Below are 25620 nucleotides of genomic sequence, written 5' to 3' on the forward strand. Positions count from 1 at the left end.
CCCAAATTATTTTATCGTTAGTTAATTGACTTCAAGGTTTATTTCTGGTAGAATCTATGTCAGTAGTATGTTGGTACACATTAAAAAATATATAATTTGAGATGACTCTTACCTGCTGTTAAAGTTAGCTATATCTCCGCGCCGGCATTCAAACAAAAAATCAAATGGCTGTCCGGATGACTGTCTAGTTTACCTGTTCTCCACCAGGTGTGTTTCGAATGTTTTAGCTCTTGTCAGAATTCTCCTTTACGCCATTGTGGTTAGGGGATTGTTGGTATTCTATGAAGTTTGGCTGTTTTACACCTGTTTATGGTATTGTAATTTAATTTTCCTAGGATATCTTCCACTGTAAGCAAAACCAATAACATCAGGCTATGTAGGAATAATTTTGGTATAACCAGGATGATGAAATTGGAAGTTGATCACCATTCGGTTTGTACTTGCAAGGGTACAGAGTGTGATCTTGTAACTACTAGATGTCAACAATGTAGGGAATTGTTCTGAGAAATTTGTGCCTGAATATGTCTGATATAAGAAAGACAGGAGACTAATAGATTGCGAAAGCAATTAGTTAGGTCTGGACTTAAACCTGTCAGTTCTATCCTACTTAGTGTCCCTTCATCTTCAGCTATACATACTCAGACTAGGCATTCTGGTAGTGCTACCATTGACTTCCTTTGTAGCTCTGCCTTCTGCTCCCCATTCGGTTCAGGAGAAGCGTAACGAGAAGTTAGAAAGAACATAACAAAAAAACTAATTTTTAGTTCTGATACAAGTTGAACTGAGTTCATGACGGGAACATTCCGAATCCCTCCATAGTGTGCGCTCTCTTTCGCATTCTCTGTTAGAAGTAAGGTGTTGGTGCCCTCGTCTGTACGTAGTTCAGTGTCCGCTGCCAGGGAACCGGGCCGGTTCCCAGGACGATGGGGTTCTGTGCCTTCCAATACCTTCCTTTTTATGGTCTGAATCAAGTTTAAAGTGTTCGCCAAAGGACTGTTAAAACATTCGCATAATGACCGTTTTGGTAAGCATTAATCCTCGCTCTGTAGGTGCATTTTTCCGTCTGCAACACCTAGTTTGAGGTGTTAACATGCATAGGTTTAATAATATATAGTATATAGGTATAGAAAATTTTATCGAGATGATAATGTATCTGTAGTGAGTTTTAGTTTTACACATTTAGATATGTCGACTCAGTCCACTGTTTATGGCTCTCATGGTTTGGTTATTTTAAATTCTCATCTGCAAGCATATTCCTCTTTCTTCGTAATGTTCGTGTTCGTTTTTTGCCTGCTTTCTCTTCGGCTATCGGCAAATCTTTTACTACTGCCTCGATTGTTTCTCTTTCAAGTCTACACTGTCTGTAGTATCTAAGGTTCTCTCCAAGTTTGATATTATTCTAGCTTCAGAGCTTTCTAATGAAGTTTCATATAGGAATGCTTTCAAGTATGTGCGTTCTCTTTCAGATGAGGCGGGAGAGTCGTTGTAACTCCTCTCCCACAGCCTCGTTTTCTTTCCCTCAGTCGACTTGTGTGGACATTGTTGATTCATCTAGATGTAGTTGACTCGTCCGGAATTGGCCGAGTCCTGTGTTGCTTAAAACTGTCTTCCTTTCATTGAGTCATGGTGGATGCGATACAGCACTCAGCTGCTGTCACTTCTTATTAACAAGTGTCGCTTTCTGTCGCCAAGGGTTGCGGAGAAAAAAAAAGCAATTGTTTAAGCTCTTTTGTTTACCTCCTGTCGCCTGCTGGCAGAAGAAGAGTTTGAAATGGAGTTGGAGGAAATCGTTTGGGCTGGTCGGTGTTTGTTGCAACATTACAATTTGCTGTATCCTCATTTTGTTGAGAAAAGAGGCCACATAGAGAATATGTCTTGCTTGTCTAAGCGTATTTTGGCGCCCTCTAAATATTGGAGAAGAGAACCAACACTTACTCCTGTTAGCATTTCGTAACTTTTCTCGTACTCGGATGAACAAATCTCCCTCTAGGTCTGTCTTGGCTTGTTGTCTTGTGTCTCCTTTAACCGTGTTTAGTAGGAGTTTTGCTTTCTTTCTCTTTCCTGTGGGGAAATGAACTCGAGACTGACAGACAAGCTGATGGAGTTTTAGTCTAGCTTGTTGAGTTGTTACCTTTTACTTAACTACATTGTATCGTCTCTGTGACTGCTTAGAGAGGTGGAGGCACCAACTCAGCAAGTTTGTGAAGCCAGCTTTAGGGTTTGTCACCAGTGGGAGTTTTAGCAAGGAAGACAAGTAACTCATTTCTGATGCTACGGGGTAATGTCTTATGCTTATACTCACTCAGTTTGGAAGAAGTGAGATCACTTTCGCTTCCTGTCTGATTATGCAGCTCGGGTTAAGGCGATAAGGGATTATCTATTGGTAGTCTTGTTTTATACCTTTCGGGGAGAAGTGCATACCTCAGGTCGGGAATATGGACAGTTGCAACCTCCTAACATGCATGGAGAGACTTGGGACCAGTACCTTACTTGGTAGAGATGGTGAAGGGCAATTGTGATTCTTTTTTGGTTGTCCTCCACTAATTTAATCTCTCTCTTATAGCTTCCTTTGTCTTCTTCAGCAGAAGTCTATCTTTTTAGTAGGAGGTTGTATATGGAGGGAATGATGGTCCAAGGGTAATTCTTTGGGACAAGCTCCATAAGTAATTGGAGATATTCTTGGACATTTGGAGACTGACTAACAGGAAGTTCTGCCCCCATACTCTTTGATTTTCTTGCATTATTTTAGTGCATTTCCAAAGAACGGTCAGACTTGTGGTACACATGCAGAATGTATTCCACCTACTTATACATCCTCAGTCATGCAAGTTCCTTCAAGATGCTTTTACAAGAAGGTATTGATGTTCTGTGCACTTTGTTTGGGATAGTGTGCAGCCCTCTATAAGTTTTGTCAGGGACATTGTTGCCCATTAGTGGATGGTGTTGACTTTAGGAGCAAGACGCTTCTACTGAATCAGTGATTCAAGTTGGCCAACTCTGTCAACAGCATTCCAAAGGCCAAGGACCTGTTGCATCTTCTGGCCCAATTTCTATGCATTTTATTTTTAATTCTCTATACAGGCAGTCCCCAGGTTACGACAGGGGTTCCGTTCTTGAGACGCGTCGTAAGCTAAAAATCGTTGTAAGCCGGAACATCATAAAAAATCCTAAGAAAACCTTACTTTTAATGCTAGCATTGAAAACTAAGTAAACTGCATTCTTATTGCATTTTTCTTAAAAAAAAACCTTCAAATATTGATTATTTTGCATTTTTGGTGTCATATTTCATCTGTCAGATGACCGTTGTTGGCGCCTTAACCTCGGAACGTCATAACCCGAACCTGTCGTAACCCGGGAACTGCCTGTATCCCCATTCTGTGATGTGGGGATGATACTCAATTATGTATGCTTGTCGGTCAAGGATGAATAGGCACGTGCTTCTTGAAGAATTTTAGGCCTTAAGGAACCTTCCTCTATGTTTAAGGGCTTTTCCTTATTAGGAAACATGGCCTCACTGGGGATTTCTTCAGATAATCATGCTCAATTAATGTAGTTTCAGCTTAAGAATTACAACTTACAAATAGCGTTCATTAAATTTGTTAGTAATCCAGATCCATCTTTGGCTCCAGGACTAGGAGGGACTCTGTAACCAAGAATTGCCCATTTTCTTCTTAAACCCTTATAAGTCCAGGTTTTGGTCTTTTCCCTTTGTCATGCAACACAAACAGAGTTTAACTAGTGTCATTACACTTTCATGCAACATAGAATGGTCAACACTACATCTGGTAAAGATTTTTAGATGTCAGGGCAGTGGAAAGACATCGGGATGCATAGCAGGTTTATTCCTGGTCAGAAACAAGGCCATTGTGGGAAGAAGTTTCTCGTTGGACAAGTGGTTTTTCCGCTCGGCTACCAATCTGGCAGGCAGAAGTTCAATTCTTGGCGCGGCCAACGTGGAATCAGAGGAATTTATTTCTGGTGTTAGAAATTCATTTCTTGATATGATGTGGTTCAGATCCCACAATAAGCTGAAGGTCCTGTTGCTTGGTGACCAGTTGGTTCCTAGCCATGTAAAAATATCTAATCCTTCGGGCCAACCCTAGGAGAGCTGTTAATCTGCTCAGTGGTCTGGTAAAACTAAGATATACTTAAATTTTTTAGGGAAATGAAACAACTTATTGGTTTGATCATTGATTCTGTGGCTGGACAGTGTTTTAGCAATTAGGGATTCGGGAAGAACAAACTGCCTACAAGGGCCTTTACATCCGTAAGTTCAGCACTTCAAGTGGGATTTAAGGAGCACTCGTTTAGACGAAAGCCGAATGATTACTACCTCTTTGATGGCCCTCAGGCTTGAGCAGTGGATGTTTCCTTAAATTTGGCCTAATAAAGACTCGGGCCTGCCCTTCGTGTCTACTCTGAATACTATTGAGCAGTTTCAAGTTCAAGAATTGTTCAGTGTCTCCTGTAGACCCCTTGTAGCCTCAGGGCAAATGATTTTCAGAATTTCCAATGCTCTCAGTAGATGTCTCATTCCTCTTTCAAGAGGAAATAATTCTACCACACAATTCCATACACTTCCATTAACTTAGGCATCTCCTTAACTGCTTGGAGATGTTAAAATGCCCCCCCTCCCCCCCCCCCCCCCCCCCCCCCCCCCCCCCCCTCCCCCCCCCCCCACCCCCCCCCCCCCCCCCCCCCCCCCCCCCCCCCCCCCCTCTCAAATAAGATTTAAAAGCTTTGGCCTGGAGTCAGAAGCAGTGGTCTGTGTATTGCTGAGGGTGCCCTTCTAGAGGAATTATCAGTACCTGGAACCTTATAGATGTCAATGTTTTCTGTTTAGAGATAACAAGACTTTTCACTGTCTACTTCCAAAGTTATTGTCCATACGTACTTTCCTCGGTATTGCATCAAGTACTTTTAGATTTGCCTGAGGAACCAGCACTGTAAGGTGTTTGAGATGAAAAGCCCTTTCATCTCTATATCAGTCTCTCTCTGGAGTTTAAATGCAGGTCTAAACTTAATCTGAATTTACTATGAAACCTTTCATTTAGCCCTAGTAGCAGTTAATAAGTAAATTTATTGCCAGCACCCTTCTTTAAGCTGGTGTAAACGGAATGCTATTTTAGCTTTCTGCCTTATAGCCCTATATTGGATCTAGAATATTCTTCGTGTATAAGTTTGTCTTGCATCAAAAGTGTTTAGTGCTTTGGCTGGGACAGTGTTCCCCTGTTCTTTGACCACTCTGGGAATGCAGCCTTGCTTGTCACCTTAGGCTTTCCCACCCTTGCTGATATGGGTGTAGGTAGTCTTGAAAAGTTCGTCAGACTAGGACTAACATCTCACGATTTGTAAGGGATATCTCTGGTCTCATGATGTGTTCTCAGTCCTCCATGCAGAGACAGGTATGACTGGGTGAAAAGGCGTAGACTTACATGTTTGACTCGTGTTGTCCCATGGTTATTCTAGCGGTATGGTTGAGCTAGGTAACTGAGGCAATCCATAGTAAGTGCTGCTGCCATGCTTGCAGCCATCTCTAGAAGCCCTGGGTCTCTAGATAGTAGTCAGTTAGGTAGTAACCAAGTCTCCAGTTCTATTGCCGATGTCCAAGTCATTGACCAGCTTCTACCTCATATATGCAGGAATTGCCAGATACCACAGATTCGTTGCTTTACAATATTTTATTGTTTTAAGTGGTTTCCAGCTGGCACTAGAAGATTATCCTATTGTTAAGTCGTCAGGTTTTTCAGCTATGAAAAGTACAAATTGATTAAAAATTTGTCATTTTCCAGCAGTACCTTTTTCTAGACCATCTAGCTTTGGTGGCGCAGTGGATGTGTAAGCTCTTCTTTTGCTTCTAACTACCTGAGAGATATTGATGATCCGTCATGAAGACTGCCATACACTAGCATCTGTAGTTTTGACAGGATATTGATGATCCGTCATGAAGACTGCCATACACTAGCATCTGTAGTTTTGACAGGGGTAGATAATCTCATAATCTTCCCTGTGTGTGTTATAAACAGGTAAAGGTTGTCACTGTCGACTTCCATCCTGGTTAATTGGGAACTGTATATGAGTTTTGTAAATTGTAATATCTTATTGTACTTTTATAGATTATTTTGATAAGTTGTATTTGGTTTGTTTTCTCTTCGGTAATGACATAAAAAGGTTTATTTTATGGTGCCAAGTCATTGTTTTTGTTGGAGAAAGCTACCCTTTAGCTAATTGAGTACTTTTTTTTTTTTTTTTTTTTACTTATAAATTGGTCTTGTTGGTTTGGGTGTGGGGTGCCACAGCAACTCGATTAGGTAGGTGGTATTTCTTTAGGGATCATGGCTTAGTTGTGGTTCTAGTTCCTATCAGCTCTACAGGCCTGATGCACTTTTACCTAACCTGGCATTCTGCCTTATACAATCATTGGCCATATTCAGGGTTTTCCATTCTATCAGATCCATATTACGTATAGCAGAAATTGAATTTTTTTTTTTTTTTTTTTTTTAGGGATATAGAGAGAGAGATTCATTGGATGATAATGCAAAAGATTAGTGTGCTCTTGATCCCTGGTATTGTTGTGAAAAATGGAATAATTAGTGAAAAAATTGGATGATTAAAAAGTAGAAATGATGGCATATTAGCTATTGAAAGAGATACAGCCTATTCAAAGTGAAAACATACAGCTTTACATGTTTAGTACTATAATTAACTATTTATCTAAACTCTCTTCCAGCAAAATCCAAAAATTCGTGAAATTGTGACCAAATCCAAGGGTCAGCCAAGGAAGCGTCTTCTTCATGTTTATAACTTGTGCAAATCTAAGATGATTTGTGAAGGAGGTGATGATGTTGATGTTGGCAAAGATCCTGAGGATCCTAGTGTATTGAAGAAGGGCAGTGGCCATGGAGGTTGTGGTCGCTACCAGCCAAAAATCAAGCGAGTGGGGTTGGAGTTGATTGCCGAGTGGAAACATGTCAATGAGGATACTCAGGAAAAGAAGCAAGTTCTAACAGCAGAACGTGTTTATGAAATCTTCAAACACATCACAGGTTTGTCATTGGTTTATCAGTGATTTGGTGTAGGTAATTTCTATTTAGATCAATTGTTTCCTCTTGTCTCCATAAACTGAATGGTATTAGAATTTTAATGGCAAACCTACTGTAATTTTCAAATTGAATGTTCATTAGAAGCATAAATGTATTTTTTACAGAGGATAAAATGTATATTGGCTAACATTGTATTCAGACAATGAAATTTTGTTGCACAGTGAAACTTGATCAATGATTATTTTGATTTGGCATAAGACTGTAGACTTCCATATGCTGTGGAGAATACATGACTCTTACATAGTGCATTTGCTCTTTCTTTTGTTTGTAATAAGATAATATATTTCTTTTTCATCTAAATAGTCACTACGGAGATCTATTTGGTCTACAATTTCTCTCTCTCCCTTGATGGGTGAGCACGTACCCATAGACTAGTTATTTTTACCATACTCTGACTAATGTTTCCCAAGTTGGTTTGCATTTGACTTCAACCTTATTTTTATAACTCCTGTTACCGTTTGATTTCTTGCCAATCCTTAAAGATTGTAATGTAATAGTGTATGCTGAATTGCTTTTTTAGCATGTTGATTTTTTTGTGTGAGAGGCTTAAATCTTAAAACTTTTTTGTGTGAGGCTTAAATCTTAAAACTTTAATTGTTATGTCAATACTTGAGAATCACCTAAGAAATGAGATAGTGACTCACCCTGCTCTGGCTGTGTGTCTATCAGTAGTAGATTTATATATTGTGGGTAACCATGATACCCCAGTGAATAAGGACATATACTGGTAGGTTCTGTGATAATATGAAAGACAATTCAGTTTCGATAAACCAATATTTTATTCATATATCTAGTATAACTTTTGTTGGAAGGGTTCCTATCCTCTAGTGATCATACAGTTGAGTTTTTACTCCTTTTTCCATTAGGGCATCAAATTTCTTAATTCCATCATTTTGTCCCCGAGATTTATCTTGTGCAGGCGGTGAAACACTTTATTGGACAGTTTGTTTTGACAATGATGGATTTACCCCCCCTCCCCCCCCCCCCTCTCTCTCTCTCTCTCTCTCTCTCCTCTCTCTCTCTCTCTCTCTCTCTCTCTCGCTCTCTCTCTCCCATCTCTCTCTACTCTCTCTCTCTCTCATTTGTATAGATTTGGAAGGTCTGACAAAACAGGTTTTTCTTTCCCACTGCAGCATGGTGAATTTTCTTACCCTATATAATCAAAATTTTTCTTCTGCACTATTTCTTTTTTGTGGGGGAGCCTTTTAAGAGTAAGTGCTTTCAGGTAACCTTTGTGTAGTTGGGTACCTTCTCACATATTTCTTTTACAACTGAGCCCTCATTTTTCTCCAGTGTTCTTTTCTTCTCGCTAGGGGTATCATAACCTGCTAAAGCTTACAGCTTTTTTTATATTCATTTGGCCTGGGCTGTTTCAGCATTATGTGTTGATCCTTGGTGAACAATGATGTGTGTCTTGGAAGGAGCATGACCCACTCACTCTTTGTGATATTAAATCATGCTTCTTCCAAAACAACAGACCATTCCATAATCCACCAAGAATCAAACCTTAGTCATCAAATGGTGCTCAGTTATGATAAGCTGACCTACATTGCCCAGCCAGCTCAAAAATGGTTTGCGTTGTATCGTATATAGTTAGGTAGGAACAGTTGTCTACACTTAGGAAGGACCAAGAATAGGAGCCAGTAGCCTATAGTCTTTCCCCTGATCTGCCCTTGTAAGAAAGAGGTAAGCATCACAACCAGAAAAATGCACTTGGGGAGTATCCTACACAAACAAGTTCCAGTTAGAAGTGCAGTGACATGCCATTGCATATTCTTGGTTCCTCTCCTTTATGTTCTCAATAGCTGAATAAAATAAGCTTCGGTGCTCGACAATTCCCGAAGATGGAGGTTATTAGCCATTTTTAGGTGAAAGTGCCAGCATATATTGTGTTTATCACCTTGTTCAGCCCATTGGAGAAGAAAGGAATTAAATGTCTGCTCATTTCAAGTGGTGTGAAGATGATTTGAAATCATAGATAGGATTGCAGTGGTGCCTGCTGTGACACTATATGCATCTGCATATCTGGTTGCTCTGATTTCAACAGTAGTAGAATGGATTAAGTGTCAACATACTGCTTCAGTGGTCAACAGTTAGAATGCCTATTGAAGGCAATTATCGTTTGCATAAACATGTTACAGTAGGTGTTGAATATTTTCCAAGCCTAATTTTTCCTTTATCCAACAATCCTGCAATCTACCCACCTGTTCACGTTCCTCGGTCCCTGTATAATCCAGTTTATGACTTTGAACAACACTACAACTTGACTTACAACCCACAAACTCCCTTAAGACAGAGAGTTCAATCTTAACCCTACCAAACACCAGGTCTGTGTCCTCTTCTCCACGCTCTGTTATAGTTTACTTTTCCACTCCACACCACTACCGTCTTGCCTTCTATGACGTCACAACACAACTTAAATACATCAAGACATTTTCTAAAATCAAACACATTTCCCATACATGGAACAATGCCCACATTTCACCAAAATAACAGAAAATAGAAATAGCATAGCACTGACTAAGCTGAATATATATCAGGTGTCGCTACTATAACCTTTTCAACAAGCATAAATTAGTCCAAAAACATGTTCATGCTTGACAAGCTAAATAGCCAAAAATACTTATTCATATCTAGAATAATAATTTTCTAAACAATAATGTCATAGAAGTGAACTTGCCTTTTATCCATATTTCATAGAATTAACCCCCCATACAACCACTGTTTGTCAGTATCACCCTAATAGGGTAGTTAGTTACTCATCTTTTTTCCAACCTAATGGGTTGGTCAGTTAGATCTTGTCATTTTAGCATCCGATGGTTTCTTTGCCCCAATCTCTGGGCACATCACCTATCAGCCTCAGATGTCTAGAATGGTTTTAACAACTTTCATATTCTGAGCAGAATTATAGCTTGGTTTGGCTTTTTGTGTCATTAAACTTTACTTAAATTTATATTGATCGGGTCAAGCAGCCTAAGTAGCGTGTCTTCAATTTCTGACCCACTGATGTTGCTAGAAGTGGATTGCGTTTAATGCAAATTTTCCTGGGAAGTGATGTTCATAAGAGATAAAGATGAGTAATATTTAGGGCTACCTAGCTTGACATGGTCTTAGTGCCAGAGATCTTGGTAGGACTGTTTCTGTAAAACTGAAAAGTCTGTCATTTTAGTTGAAGATTGATTAATGAAAATTGCAAGTGTTTTTCGTTTTGTGTAACGCTGTATTCCATACTAATTTTGTCTTGCCTGCCCAAGTGTTATTGTATTCCATATTAATTGATATTATTTTGATTTGCACCTGTTCACTTTCAATTAATAATCAGTAAGTCTTGCTAATAAGTAATAAAAAAGAAAGTTAATGATTTCAGTAATTTAACCAAAAATGTAATGATTAGTTCCCTAATTTTTAATCTAGTATTTTGTCAGGGCATAATTCTGAAGTTGTTAGGATAAATTGCAGAGCAAGTACTAGTATTATATATATTTTCTATTTTCTACCAAAGAATTAGCTTTAGAGCCCTAGGAATGTGGGCGTTAGTTTTTGAATTGATGAGGTATTAATATTTATTAATTTTTCAGATGAAGAATGTTATTTGTTGGGTATGGATCCAAAATATGCCCGCCCAGATTGGATGATCTTGACAGTGTTACCAGTACCACCTCTTCCTGTTCGGCCTGCTGTTGTTATGCATGGTTCAGCTCGAAATCAGGATGATCTTACGCACAAACTTGCAGACATCATCAAGGCAAATAATGAACTTATTCGAAATGAACAAGCAGGTGCTGCTGCACACATTATTGTTGAAAATATCAAGATGCTTCAGTTTCATGTTGCAACTCTTACTGACAATGATATGCCAGGTATGCCTAGAGCCTTGCAGAAGTCAGGAAGACCTTTGAAAGCAATCAAAGCAAGGTTAAAAGGTAAAGAAGGTCGAATTCGAGGTAATCTCATGGGTAAGCGTGTTGACTTCTCAGCACGTACTGTCATTACTGCAGATCCAAATCTACGTATTGATCAAGTCGGGGTCCCGAGGTCAATCGCACAGAATCTTACCTATCCAGAAATTGTCACACCGTTCAATATTACAAAGTGAGTGTGTGGATTTCAGGTGTTTCCCATAATGAAATAACTTGAAATACTAGTTTTTTAATATAAAATGGGGATGGAAGTTATGATATACATTTTGTCAAAAACACAAACCACTGCATTACTAGAACTTATACTTGGTATTTTCTAGATTATTTTATCAAGATTTGTCATAGATAAAAGCCATGTGGTTTTAGTCAATAGGTCTGATTTTCAAATATGTATTGTAACCTTATTTTCTCAACTAAGCCTACAATTTGATTCAAGTAAAAAAGTCTCCTTTGTAGGTCTCCATTCATCATTTAGTGTATCACTTCATTTTCATTTTCATTTTTTTTTTTTCCCTCCAATGATGAACATGGTGTTTTCATGTACACTTATTGCATAGCTCAAAAGTTTCTTACCTTGTGTAAATAGTATCATCCTCATGAAGGTTATTAGTTTTAGCTAAGGACACAGTACATACTTAGTAATATTTTGGTGGACTTAATACCTGATTGTTCATACACGAAACAAACCTTCGGTCTTAACATTAGGATTTACTAGCGCCAAGCTGGAAACCGGTGGAAGAATTAAAAACACTTGTGAGATCCAGGGACTAATGGCATCTATACCAGGGTCACGGGGCATGTATACCCAGAATGCCCACGGCTACCTGTGACCCATCAGTTATTTTCCTACGCCTTTAAGATAAGACGTGTTACTGTCTATCTCATTTAAAGCCGGTTTTTTCAGTTGCCCGTTCTTTATCCATTTCATTTTTTCATTCCTTTTCTTTCTCCAAGTGTGATCAGTGTGTGGTAAGAGTGTATACGTGGTATGATGGAGAATTTTGCCTCAACATCGGGATCGTCTACCGCTTCGAAGAGGAGACAAGGAAATGCCCAGGAGTCAGTGGCTTCCTTGTTCTAGGTTCCTAACTCGGTGTCGACGGATCCTCATCCAACGTGTAGTAGGTGCAGGGAAAAACGTATGTACGGTTACTAATCCGTGTTCTGTTTGTCGCGGTTGGTCGGTGGAACAGTGGAAGAAGTTCTATTGGGAAAAAGCCAAATACAAAAGAAAGGGGGTGACGCCATCTTTGGATTGACCCCCAAACCTTACCGCTTCTTTTTGTTTATCGGTAATAAACCAGGCTGCTCCATATGTTTTTTTTCTCCACCTGCTTTTGATTGTCCCTCATACCCCTTCGGTTTTCTCCTAGCGGTTCTGTATCGGAAACGTCAGGAGATGGGCCTTGGGTAATTTTATGAATAATTTGCACTCTTTCCTTGTTCCCAGCAAGTAGAGGGGGGATCCGCCATCTTTGTTCCAGGCTTCCTGCTACGCAAGCGCATAGGTTAGATGGTACGTGGTCAGCGCTAGGCCTACACCAGGCGTACCAAACCTTGGATGGTCTGCTTGCGCATTATATGACGTCCACGGTTCCAGCAGGGTCGGCAGCGCTGATGGGTTCCTCATCCCCCGGGCTTGCAATTTTTATGGGAATTAATGCCGCTGCTTCTCCATCCCACTCAGTATTTACAGCGATGCAGAACGTGGGAGGTAATTTGGCAGCAAACGTGCGGTTACCAGCAGAAACCTCTCAGTCTCTCCCTACGAGAGCGATGACGTCACAACATACGTTCACACTCTGAGATGGCAGGCGTGATGACGTCACAGACCGATTTCTTCTCGGCCTTTTTCGCTGCACCCAGACGCTAATACGCCTTCTGATCCGTCAATGCAAACTGTAATGCAGAAGTTACAGGATATAGAGGAGAGAATGAATAAGAGAGACAAAAGAAAAAGTGTGATTCGCCTTCTTCGTCTTCTTCCTAGTTCGGCGTCACGCTAAGTCCGATAACGTCACGCGAGCGCCAGTCAAGCGTTGGAGGAGGATTCGGGAGTTCTAGCGGATCCTCGGGCCAAGAGGAGAAGAATCAATTCTTCCTCTTCTTCGGACGAAGACTGTCATTTCCAAGTCAGCAAGAAGGTCTGGAAAATCGGTGGCTATTAAACACAAGGTTGCCAGACGAAGCCGTTCGCAAGAGTCCGAACAAGCGAGAGAGGGTGACGGCCGGCGAGCTAGCGGTGCCGAGGCGGAAGTTGCCAGTTCGGATCGCAAAAACTGCGATACCTCTGGTAAAATCGACGTTGGCGGCGAAAGGTGCAGCAGAGGATGGAATGCAGGTCCCAGTTTCGCCCGTAAGGCCGTTCAAAATACGTACGAAGGACGATAAAGGCTCCTATTAAAAGTACGAAAAATAGAGAGTTGGCAACCTCGGCGGATACGTTCGTGGAAGGCAGTGTCCGTCTGGATAGAAGGCCGAGGCCGGGCTCGCCGACGCTCGAAAACGATGCCAATGCTAATAAAGACGAACTTACCTCTGTCTTAGGGAGCCCTTCATCTTGGAGATCTAGACGAGATTCTCGCTCTAGATCCGTGAGCAGAGAAAGTGTGAGACGTTCTCCGTTCCCCTGCTGACTATCTGGGATCGAGCCAACAGCGGCCAGCAAAGATCAAAGAGGCCGCGGCCGTAGGGGCAGGCGGCCGTGGAATTCCGGGCCGTCTGTCAGAAGATAGAGGCGAGACAACATCTCTCTGACGGGAGATGGGTACACTAGAGCCGGAGGAAGGAGAAAACAAGAGTTTTCTGGCCCTCGTATGCAGAGGTTATTGATTTGATTCGTCAAATTCAATAGCCTTTCGGAGAAGACAGAAACACCGGCCAGTATGCTTCCTCCTGGAATTGACATGGCGTTTGGACTAAAGAGGGATACCAAGGTGTCGTATGAATTTGCCTTGTTCGAGTCATGCGGAATCGGTCTTGCAACACGTAAACGCAAAGATTGCAGGGAGGGATAATTCCTTAAGATCTAATAGATCATTTAAATTTATTCCCCCTCCAATGATAAAGCAAAGGAAATATTATACGACACCGAAGGTCCCTTTGCTGTCTAGACAAATGAACCCTAATGTTGTAAGGTTAAGGCCTGGATTAAACCTTGGATCAGTTAAAATGGAGCCCTTCGATGACGTACCAAGAGGCTGCCACGTTAGAAGCAACAGCTTCTTCTGTCTTTCAGGCTGCGTCCTGGTTAGACCTTTGGTCAACAGCAGTGGCGAAAATTGCATCCTCGGAAGCAACAAGGAAAGTAGTGGATGAACCATTGTTTATTAGATTACTACAGTCAGGGTCCAAGGCGATCGCGTACCTGACAAACGTAAGTGCCAATGTTTGGGCAAATATCCTGCTAATGAGGAGAGATGCAGCATTGGCTAGACTAAGCCGCAATGTGGATTTGGATTCCCTGTTAGCAATGAGGAATGGGGATATCTTGGAATCGCAACCACTACTGGGTTGCCAGAGGTCATACTGGAAGAAGCGATAGATAGAAGAAGGATGGACACTAACGATAGGTTGGTGCAACAGGCAGTTAGGAAAAACCTCTAACAGTCAAACTATTCCTTTGGAGGGAAGACAACAGCAGATGTCCCCCCCCCCCCCTCCGTGAAGAAACCCCAGTTGGGGGGAGACCCATGCATCCCTAATAGAGTCACAAGACCCTCTTCCCCAAAGAGGATAACTCATCGGCCCTTTCACAATAGAAACAACAGAGGAGGGGCAATAGGGGAAGGGGGAGAGGCTCAAGAAGATAGGATGGGTGAGCTCCCATCACTCGGCCACACCAGTGGGGGGTTGCCTGGCAAATCACTGGAAGTGTGGCAGGAACTAGGGGCAGAGCAGTGGGTGGTGGATGTTCTCAGGATCGGGTATTTGATTCCGTTCGAGGTAACCCCGCCCCTGACAGATCAACCATTACCCCACGTCACTTATGCCCACAAATCTCAGAAGGCCACTATTCTTGCAGGACGAAGTGAAGAAGATGATGGAAAAAAGGAGCTGTGCAACAAGTATGCAGTCCGACAAAAGGCTTCTACAGCAGGATTTTTCCTGGTACCCAAAGCCAACGGGGCGGAGTGGAGGACAGTAATAGACCTGTCAACGCTGAATCTGTTTATAAGGAAAACCAGTTTCAAGATGGAAACTCCGAAAACGGTTCTACAAGCAGTCAGAATCGGAGACTTTATGCTGACAGTCGATCTAAAGGACGCATACTTTCAGATACCAGTCATCAGTCTTCAAGGAAATTTCTCCGCTTCAGTCTTGCAGGGAAAGCTTTCGAGTTCAAGGTCCTGTGCTTCGGATTCAAACGTCTCCTCAAGTTTTTACAAGAGTGTTCACCCTCGTGTCGGCGTGGGCGCACGCTCAGGGGATCAGGCTGATAAGATATCTGGACGATTGGCTGGTGATAGCAAAGTCCAGGGAGAAATTACTCAGGGACAGGGCGGCCCCTCCTGCAGCTTTGTCACAAGCCTAGGTATTGTGGTGAATCAGCAGAAGTCGCAGCTGGATCCAAGTCAACGTTTGGAATATCTGGGAATGGTGATAGACACAACACAAGCCAAAGTATTCCCGACAGACCAAAGAGTACAGAAATGCAAACAAAAAGTGGTGAATGCCTTTCTGGGAAAGCAGACACAGCCAGCAAAGACAGTGGCAGGTGGTGCTGGGAATCCTAACCTCCCTGGAGAAGCTAGTACACAAGGAAGGCTACACCTTCGGTTCCCTACAATGGAGGATTGAAGGAGTTTTGGTCACCAACAGTAGATCACCCGTACGAGCAAATTCCCTTGTCGGCAGAAGTGAGGAAAGACTTGATGTGGTGGGTGGACGACGACAATCTGACAGTGGGTGTCCCCCTTCAACAATCCTCCCCAGACCTCTTGCTGTTCTCGGATGCGTCACTAGAAGGGCTGGGGAGGGGAGCATATGGAGGAGTTGATGGTGTCAGCAAAATGGAGTTGCAAGGACAGAGAACTCCATATAAACGTGCTGGAGTTGAAAGCAGCTTTCCTGGCTCTACAAGAATTCAGGGAGAGAGTAAAGGGACACTCGGTGGTATTGATGTCAGACAACACCACAGTAGTAGCTTATATAAACAAGCAAGGAGGCTTAGTTTCTCGGCAGTTACATGTGATGACAGTTCAACTTCACCAGTGGGCTATAGAGAACCTGGTAGACATCAAGGCCAGTATATTCCTGGGAAAAAAGAAACATAGTGGCCGACAAGTTGAGCCGAAGGGATCAGATTCTGGGAACGGAGTGGTCCCTACAACCAACAGGTAGTGGACAGGATGCTCATGTTGTGGGAAGGACCGATCATAGACCTATTCGCAACCAGGTACAACAAAAAGTTGGAAGAGTATTGTTCAGTAGTCCCGGACGCAGAGGCAGCAGCAGAAGATGCGCTACAACACCCCTGGGACAATCTGGACTGTACGCATTTCCTCCATTTTGTCTAATCCGTCAGGTTCTGAACAGGGTAATGCGGTCTCAGAACCTCAAGATGACCCTGGTAGCCCCGTTATGGCCGAAAGCAGAGTGGTTTCCAGACCTACTGGAACTCTAGTAGATGTGCCAAGAGAGTTACCTCCATGGAGCAACCTTCTGTGTCAGCCTCACGTGGAGAGGTACCACCAGTCGGTGAAGTCCCTATCGCTTCACGGGTGGAGACTGTCAAGTATCTCCTCCGAGAGCGAGGGTTTTCGCAGAAAGCAGCAACTCAGATGGCAGGTAATATCAGAAAATCATCTGCGACGGTATACCAAGGGAAGTGGTCAGCATACTGTGATTGGTGTCGTAGGGGGAACGTGTCTCCACTCGGTACCACTATTCAGCAGTTAGCAGACTTTCTGATATATCTCAGAACAGAAAAACATATGTCTGTAATCTGCAGTGAAGGGGTACAGGGCTGCTCTAGCCTCAGTCTTACGAATGAAGGAGTGGACATATCGTCTTCATGGGAGTTGGCCATGCTGATGAGGAGCTTTGAACAGTTCATGCCACCAAAGGAGCTAAAAGCCCCAGATTGGGATCTGACCAAGGTACTGAGTAGTCTGACAAAACCCCCTTACGAACCACTAAGGCAGTCCACGGATAGGAGCCTGACCTGAAGACAGTCTTCTTATTGGCCCTGGCTTCACCAAAAGGGTGGGGGAGCTACATGGCCTCTCATATCTCATAAAGCACTCGAGAGGTTGGAGATCAATGGTGTGTGAGTTTTGTCCCAGAATTCGTGGCAAAGACCCAAAATCCAACAATAGTAGACGGCAGATTCGACTCCTTTACCATACCTTCCTTGGCAGACTTTGTAGACAACGACAAAGCTGAAATGCTCCTGTGCCCCGTCAGGGCACTAAGGGAGTACTTAAAGAGAACAAGGCACCTCAGCCGGGGTGCCAGAGGTTGTTCGTAAGTACAGGACGGAACAAGAAGGAAGTGTCCAAGAATACAATATCATTTTGGCTAAGGGAGACAATCAGAAATGCTTATACTGCAGAAGACAGAGGGTCAGATAGCCAGGTGGGAGCTAGAGCTCATGACATCAGGGGTGTGAGTGCTTCCCTGGCATTTAGAAAAGAACATGTCTGTGGATAAATTCTGAAAGCTGGCGTGTGGAAGCGCCAAACAACTTTCACCTCATTTTATTTGAAAGATGTTGCCCATAGATCCTTGGACACCTTTTCCTTGGGTCCAGTGGTGGCGGCCCAACAAGTGATATAGTTCATCCAGTGCCCCTGGCGGGTCAGTTTGCGTCTAGTCTAAGATGAAGGTATGAAAGTAGAATGAATGGGATGACTGGTCCTTTTTTCTTTACTACTTTCTTCCTACTCCTTTAACTACGGGCAATATGAAGGAGAGTACCGTCATGTGCTGGAACGGACTAGATGCAGGTAGATAAGGTCAGCCATACGTTTGAAGCTATCTTAGCTGATGATATACTTTTTCAGTAGCACACACCCTCTGGTTAATAAGGAAAGAGGGGTGAAGGTGGATCCAGTCGCAAGGGACAAGAGTAAACAGTAGAATGGTATCTACACCCAGTGGGAGGAAACCAATAGATCCGCTTATATCTTTGGTCCTAGGTTCATTGTCCATTCTCTAAAATTTCCCTATATATTCGGAAATGGATAAGGTGGCAAACTTCCAGTCAGTTGTAGAGACTTACCTCCCTCCAATAGTAAGTCTATCCTAATGTTAAGACTGAAGGTTTGTTTCGTGTATGAACAAATCCAAATTTGTAACTAATTTGTATTTTTCATAACTAACAAACCTGAGGTCTTAACAGTAAAGGCCCACCTCGAACCACCCCCTCCCCCTAGCAGTCTAAACTGGGTTAGAAATATAACTGATGGGTCACAGGTAGCCGTGGGCATTCTGGGTATACATGCCCCGTGACCTGGTATAGATGCCATTAGTCCCTGGATCTCACAGTGTAATTTAATTCTACGGTTTCCAGCTTGGCGCTAGTAAATCCTAATGTTAAGACCTCAGGTTTGTTAGTTATGAAAAATACAAATTAGTTACAAATTTGGTATGTTTGTCATCTTGAATTCCTTGTAATAGTACTGTGTGTTGTTGAAACATTTTCCATTGCTTATGGGAAGTATGCTGATGAATTTTTTATATGTTGAGAAAGCTTCATAAAAGGTGTCTGTATGTAAGGTAAAATTATAATGATTTTTGTACAGATGATCCCTAGTTATGTTTTGAAGAGCCTCTTGTAATATAAAAATACTGCAAGTCCTAAATGCACTTCATGCTCTGACGTAACAACTGTCAAAGCCTGACCTATCCTACCTTACATATGCTTAGAACACTTGGGTTACCGTACTTTTCTTTTGTCTGTTAATTTTCTTAGTTTCTCCACAATAGTAATTGCTGTCTCCCCACCAGTAGCATCCCTGCGGCCCTTAGCTGCACCACCTTTCATTCCTTTTTACTGTGCATCCTTTCATATCCTCTTCCATCTTGATATCCACCCTCTCCTAACAATTGTTTCATTGTGCAATTAAGATTTTCCTCCTGTTACCACTTTCAAACCTTTCTAGTTTAGGTTTCCGTTTCAGCGCTGAATAACCTCTTAGGTCCCAGTGCTGAGCCTTTGGCCTATGTTCCATATTCCATTCCATTCCATTCCTGCCAGTAGCATATGGGCTTTTTTGTAGACATGATGATGTACATAATTTCTGATATTTTCCCAGTGAAGCTCCCGCTTTAGTTAATACATAAGCTATTTTATGTTTTCCTTTTATTCATCTTACCTCCTTTATTTCCCCAGATTCTATTGTTTCTCCTATTGCCGCAATATCTATTTTTAATCTTACTAATTACACCAATACTCTTATTTTATTGCAGTCATTAGTGTTTTATTATCAGTATTAACCAACACTTCTAATTTTCTCCCTCATACTACCACTTCCCACAAATATTTGAAATATATCAATCCTTCTGTAGCCTCCCCCACACTCAGAGCTTCTGCTTCAATGGTGGATTTTGCTTCTCTGGGATTTCCTGGACTTCCACCATATGGGATTTCTCTCTTACCATCTGTTAAGGATATACCATAATCCAATTGAGTATGACCATCTTCTATATTCCCAAATGAAGCATCTGCACAGGCTTCCCAGTAAATCTTTTCTTCTTCCATCTCACTTTGCCCATCATGTTAGTTTTTCTCACAATTTTAATAATCACACTAAAATCTTTCTCTCTCCTTTCTGACTGCTTCCTAACCTAATCCCCTAATTTACTTTATTCTCCAACCATACCCTCTACGTAATATCTAATATTTTCCTCTGAAACCCCTGCTTGAGTTAATACATCAGCTACTTTATCCTTTTCTTTTATCCATCTCACCTCCTATATTTCCCCAGATTCTATAGTTTCCCTTATTACTGCAATATCTACTTTTAATCACTTACTACTTACACCAGTACTCTATTTTTATTGCAGTCATTAGTGTTTTACTACAGGTATTAACCAACAATTTTAATTTTCTCCCTCCTACTACCTCTTCCCACAAATGTTTGAAATATATCAATCCTTCTGTAGCCTCCCCCACACTCAGAGCTTCTGCTCCAATAGTGGATGTTGCTACTTTCTGGTATTTCCTGAACTTCCACCACATGGGACTCCTCCTCTTGCCATCTGTCAAGGATATACCATAACCCAATTGAGTATGCATATCTTCTACATTCCAAAATGATGCATAGGCTTCCCAATAAATCATTTTTTTTTCTTTCTTTCTTTCTTCTTCTAACTTACTTATAACTTCTCCCATTGTTCTTAGTTTTTCTCACAATTTTAATAGGCTTTTTCATATCTTGAGATGTTCCTTCTTTAAAAGCTTTAATTAATTCACTTAACATCATATGATATTCCTGGCATGGTATGTAGCAACACCCAATTCAACTGGCCTACTCTTAACTCCTTTTTTCCGAACACTATTACCTGTAAATCCTTTAGCTTATGGCTCTTATAGAATTTATATACTGCCACTGATTAAAAGATTTTTCCTTATACTCTACATATATATACTTGAGGCATTTACTTTGTTGTTACCCAATTAGCAATTTCCCTTTCAATTTCCCAATGGTTTCCTTTAAAAATCCTTTGTTCCTCTAAAGCAAAAATCATCTACTTGTGTGCACATACAAAATACCATTCAAATTATTGTCTTTTCTCTAAAAAAATATATTAGGTTCTAGTCTAATTCTCTTGCCTTTAAGCTCCTCCACTTCTTTTACTACCTTACAATACCATGCTTTTGCTTCATCCTTGAGCCCATAAACAGTTTTATTCAATTTCCTTAACCCCTTCAAATATGTTTGTCTGTATTTTGTCGCCTTATAAATTGGAATTGTTAGATATTAGATATAAAATTACACGTCTTTCAGTTTTGTTATTGTCAAACAAAATTAAACCTCTAGCTACCAAACTTGCTTTACAACAGCCCCTAACTCAAAGATGGCCAAAATTGCAGATACATGGGCTTTAATAGATTCAAGATTAGCAGCTCCACCTTCCTCAGAAAGGCAAAGGCAATGAATGGGGGCCTTCCAGTCAAGAGCTTATCCTGATAAGCTACCAGTTTGTTATTTATGGCCCATGTAAGTCATGGATGGTTTCTCCAAATTTCATTTACTACCATGGTATGAAATAAGTAGACAATGTGAGGATATCTGGTTGCAACTGCAAAGTTAATCATGGAACTGTCATGCAGTTTTATGCCTGACTCCTGGAGTTAATCTGAAGGGGAAATGCCTTTTGTCACATCCCCGCACCCTTCTGCTTGGTTCTTTTATGCATTGAATGCGAGATAGTGAGATGCTTTGGATGATGGTCTGGCCATGTGCAATGGCTGTTGGTTTGCTTGTTTTTCTTTTTGTTTTTCCCATTATACAACAGGTTAATGTAATAGGGATTTCCTTTATAGAAATTAGTCATACATATTATGGTTAGTAGGTTTGTATGAAAAACATGTTTTGTGGTAAGAAAACATAGCTTTGGGTAGTTAGATGAAAGGTAGAATTCTTTATGTATTTATTCTTTGTTTTTCTGCTCTTACAAATACATATCTTGGTGAAATTTTCTAGTGAAGACAGTGGTTTGTATTATCCCCAGTCATGATTTCTAAAGAAAAATTTTTATATTACAGAATGCAGGAGCTTGTAAAGCGAGGCAACAACCAGTATCCTGGGGCCAAGTACATAGTTCGTGATAATGGAGCACGTATAGATTTAAGGTACCACCCCAAACCATCTGACCTCCATTTGCAGTGTGGTTATAAAGTAGAAAGGCACATCACAGATGGAGATTTGGTCATCTTCAATCGACAGCCAACTCTGCATAAAATGTCCATGATGGGTCACAGAGTGAAAGTAAGTGCTTTAGTGTTTAGCTCTCGAGTACTCCTGTGTCTGGAAGAGGTGAAGTTAAAAGCTCTGTAAATCTATATGCTGCAATAATGTAAATATCTAGATATATTGAGTTGATATATCTCGATATATATCACGTTGCTAGCAGAGAACCAGCACAGTCTGAACTTCCTAATCTAATGACCATTTAAATTGAAATAAATAATTCAAAAAGGTGGTTCTCTATGACCAACGTGACATCATAAATATCCTCACACATTAAAGTTAAAAGCCAGTAATAGAATTTCCTTCCCCTTTAGACACTTTGCAAGATCTTAATTATTATCCACCTGTAATATTTTTCTAAAAACATTGCAAATATTCGTGACCTTCATAGACAAAACATAAAGTACTTACAGCAATGCCTTGTTTAACTGCAGTAATAAGTCCAGTTGGCAATAAATCTTGGGCTAACCCTGACTAGGCTAGCAGAAAGTATGTGTGGAATCTAAAGAAGTTATTCTACATTCATGGTGTATACAATTTGGCAATATGTATTTTTATTTAATCTAAATGTTTTTTATGATGATGCATTTAGAGTTGTAAATAGTAAAATGCAAGCCCATCAGTGCATAAAATGCTATGTAAAGTTATACAGTGGTCCCCCCGTATTCGCGGGGGATGCGTACCAGACCCCCCCGTGAATAGTTAGAACCCGCGAATGTTTGGAACCCCTATGAAAATGCTAAAAACAGCCTATTTTGTTAGTTAAAACTCAAGAAAAACCCACTAAAAATGTTCATACTTGGTTTTTTTAATAGTTTTATCACAAAAAGTGCATTTTATGATGAAATTCATCAAAAAAAAACCCAGGAAATTGTGGATATTTATCATAGAAAAATACCGCGAATGCACGAATTTTCCACGAATAATGCAGGGAAACGTTCCCCAGAGAAATCCGCGAATCTGGAGAACGCGAATACGGGGGGTCCACTGTATTCCGAGATTCTGGCGTAAGTAAATTCAATTTGCATTATTCTTAATGGGAACATTTTATTTGGCACTCATTATTTTTGACAGTTCATGCATTTTGAACCAAATAATGAGTACCAAGGTATCTGTATTTGATGAATTGCCTACTTGACCCCAACATTGTGTGCAGTGATTACAAGTCAGCCCAATGAAATATATTGAATGTAAATGCCAATCTTCCACCTGAAGTAAATATTGAGATTTGAAAGTAAATTCTTGGAGAATTATGAACATCATTTGCAGTTTATTATTTAAAAGAACCAGTGTGATCTAAATTTTATATATTAATGTGTGAAAGAACCAATGTCATCTAAATTTTATATATTAATGTTTGAAAGAACCACAGTGTCATCTAAATTTTATAATTATAGACAAACCTATTGGAGCAGTTTTACAATTTGACAATTTTAATGCAACTGTATTACTTGTCTTGCACCATTGATCCTTTTATACTTGTCTCTTTGGTAGTCTTTGAAAGAACCAACTGTCTCTTTGGTAGTCTTTGAAAGAACCAACTGTCAACTGTTTCTAAAATAATTTTCTCTTAACTTGCAAACCAGCCCCCTTTTAGGAAGGAAGAAGAAAATGAATACTTGTTTTTAATGTTCTTGTGCTTAGAAGGCAGCAATGTTAGTCATAATTTCTAGTTATTAGTGTTATCGAGTTATTTGTCTTGTTTTGCAGGTTCTTCCGTGGTCAACATTCCGCATGAACCTTTCTGTAACATCTCCATACAATGCTGATTTTGATGGTGATGAAATGAATTTACATGTGCCACAGAGTATGGAAACAAGGGCTGAAATTGAGAATCTTCATGTGACCCCACGCATGATCATCACACCACAGGCTAACAAGCCAGTCATGGGAATTGTGCAGGACACACTCACAGCTGTCAGAAAACTAACAAAAAGAGATGTTTTTCTTGAGAAGGTATGACTTACATTACATGGAATTTATGTATTTTACATAATTAAATTAAGGTAGTACATTACACAGTGGTAAAGGTTTTTGTATCATCTGTTCAGCCCTCAGCTGCTTGACTTTTTTTACTTTTCATCCATTTCCTCAGGTCTCTCCCCATCCAGCTATCCAACTTCTTAAAGGGCCTGGCCAGAATGTGAATGATGGAAATTGAGAAAATTTCTTTCTTATTTATTGCCAGTTGTGGTATTTGACAATATGAATATGAATAATCATATCGAAGTTCATTGTGGTTTTGCAGATTTCTATAATCACCCCCCACAAATTGGAGGATATGCTTTTGTATTGGATCATCACAATTTGCCTGTTACGGTAAATGTTTTTGAAAAAGTTATTGTCACAAACTTCAATCTTATTTCTTTGTTTTTAGGTAGTTTCATTATAACTTCAATTGTCCAGTTAACCCTTAAAACGCCGAAGCGGTGTTTTAAGAATTGTCTCCCTTATGCCGGCAGCGTTCACCAGTGAGCGCCGAAGCGGAAAATTTTTTTTCTTTAAATCACAGCACGCTTAGTTTTCAAGATTAAGAGTTCATTTTTGGCTCCTTTTTTTTTGTCATTGCCTGAAGTTTAGTATGCAACCATAGAAAATGTAAAAAATATCATTAATCTATATAAATATTGGGATATATGACAGCGCAAAAAAAATTTTCATATATAATTGTATACAAATCGCACTGTGAGCAAAACGGTTAAAGCTAACGAGTTAATTTTTTCTATTGTATTGTACGCTAAATTGCAATCATTTTGGTATATAACACATTGTAAAACGATCAAGGCAACACAGAGAAAATATTATCACAAAATAATGCATGAATTTGTAACATGCGGACGTAAAAAAAACTGTTTTTCAAAAATTCACCATAAATAGAAATATTGTGCTAGAGACTTCCAATTTGTTGCAAAAGGAAGGTAATTGATTGAATAATACTAGACTGTAAGTGTTGTAGCTTACAATTGCAGTTTTTGACCATTTCGGTCGAGTTAACCCTTTAACCGTTTAGTACGTATATATACGTAGCACGCCAACGCTACCTGGGCCGTTAAGTACGTATATATACGGAGAGCAGATGTTGTTTTTGACCGTGACGTTTGGTACGTATATATACGATTGATTTTTCCTACCTTTCTTTCAAGGTAAATCCTCTATAATGTATTCTCTCTAGGTCCGAGGAAGTGTTGATGACCTTATCCAAACAAAAACACTTCCTCCCGAACCCTTTTTATCATAATTTTTCCTGATTTTGTTATATCTAACAAAGCAGGAATTCGCCAATCACTTGGCTGAGTCGCTATGTAGCGAGAGAACGCGCTGCTGGCTGGTCGTTCATTTACACGGAATTTTGGTCTTTCAACGCAGGGGGTAAAAGGGCTATAATCCTTTCTAAGCCAACTTAGCATCGGCCGTGAGTTGTTTTTTCGTCTGTTTTTTCTTTTTCCAACTCTAGCGCAAATGAAATGCGATAAGTACGCACTTGTAGTTTATTGGACATTTTTCCCACTGAAACTATAAAAAAATGTGGCTGGAACGTTACAGAACAAAAGGTTAGATGTAGAACGCACAAACTTTCATTCATGAAACAATACTCTAAATGAAAGTTATGTAACATTCTTACACAACAAACGTTGTTGAAAATTCATCCGACAGTGAAAATGATGAAAACGAAAA

At 40.5% G+C, this 25620-nt stretch overlaps 1 protein-coding gene across 1 annotated transcript in view; it reads left to right on the forward strand.

The window, feature by feature from the left end:
• The window catches only part of LOC135200235 (DNA-directed RNA polymerase II subunit RPB1-like), a gene marked incomplete at its 3' end in the record, with an annotated part of 87865 nt that overhangs the window by 44859 nt on the left and 17386 nt on the right, over window positions 1-25620 (forward strand). Inside the window, 4 exon segments of the mRNA XM_064228675.1 lie at window positions 6731-7046; window positions 10682-11195; window positions 21741-21963; window positions 23656-23901. Coding sequence (XP_064084745.1) covers window positions 6731-7046; window positions 10682-11195; window positions 21741-21963; window positions 23656-23901 — 1299 coding nt within the window.

The sequence above is a fragment of the Macrobrachium nipponense genome, chromosome 26, assembly GCF_015104395.2.
Source record: "Macrobrachium nipponense isolate FS-2020 chromosome 26, ASM1510439v2, whole genome shotgun sequence".
Classification (NCBI taxonomy): domain Eukaryota; kingdom Metazoa; phylum Arthropoda; class Malacostraca; order Decapoda; family Palaemonidae; genus Macrobrachium; species Macrobrachium nipponense.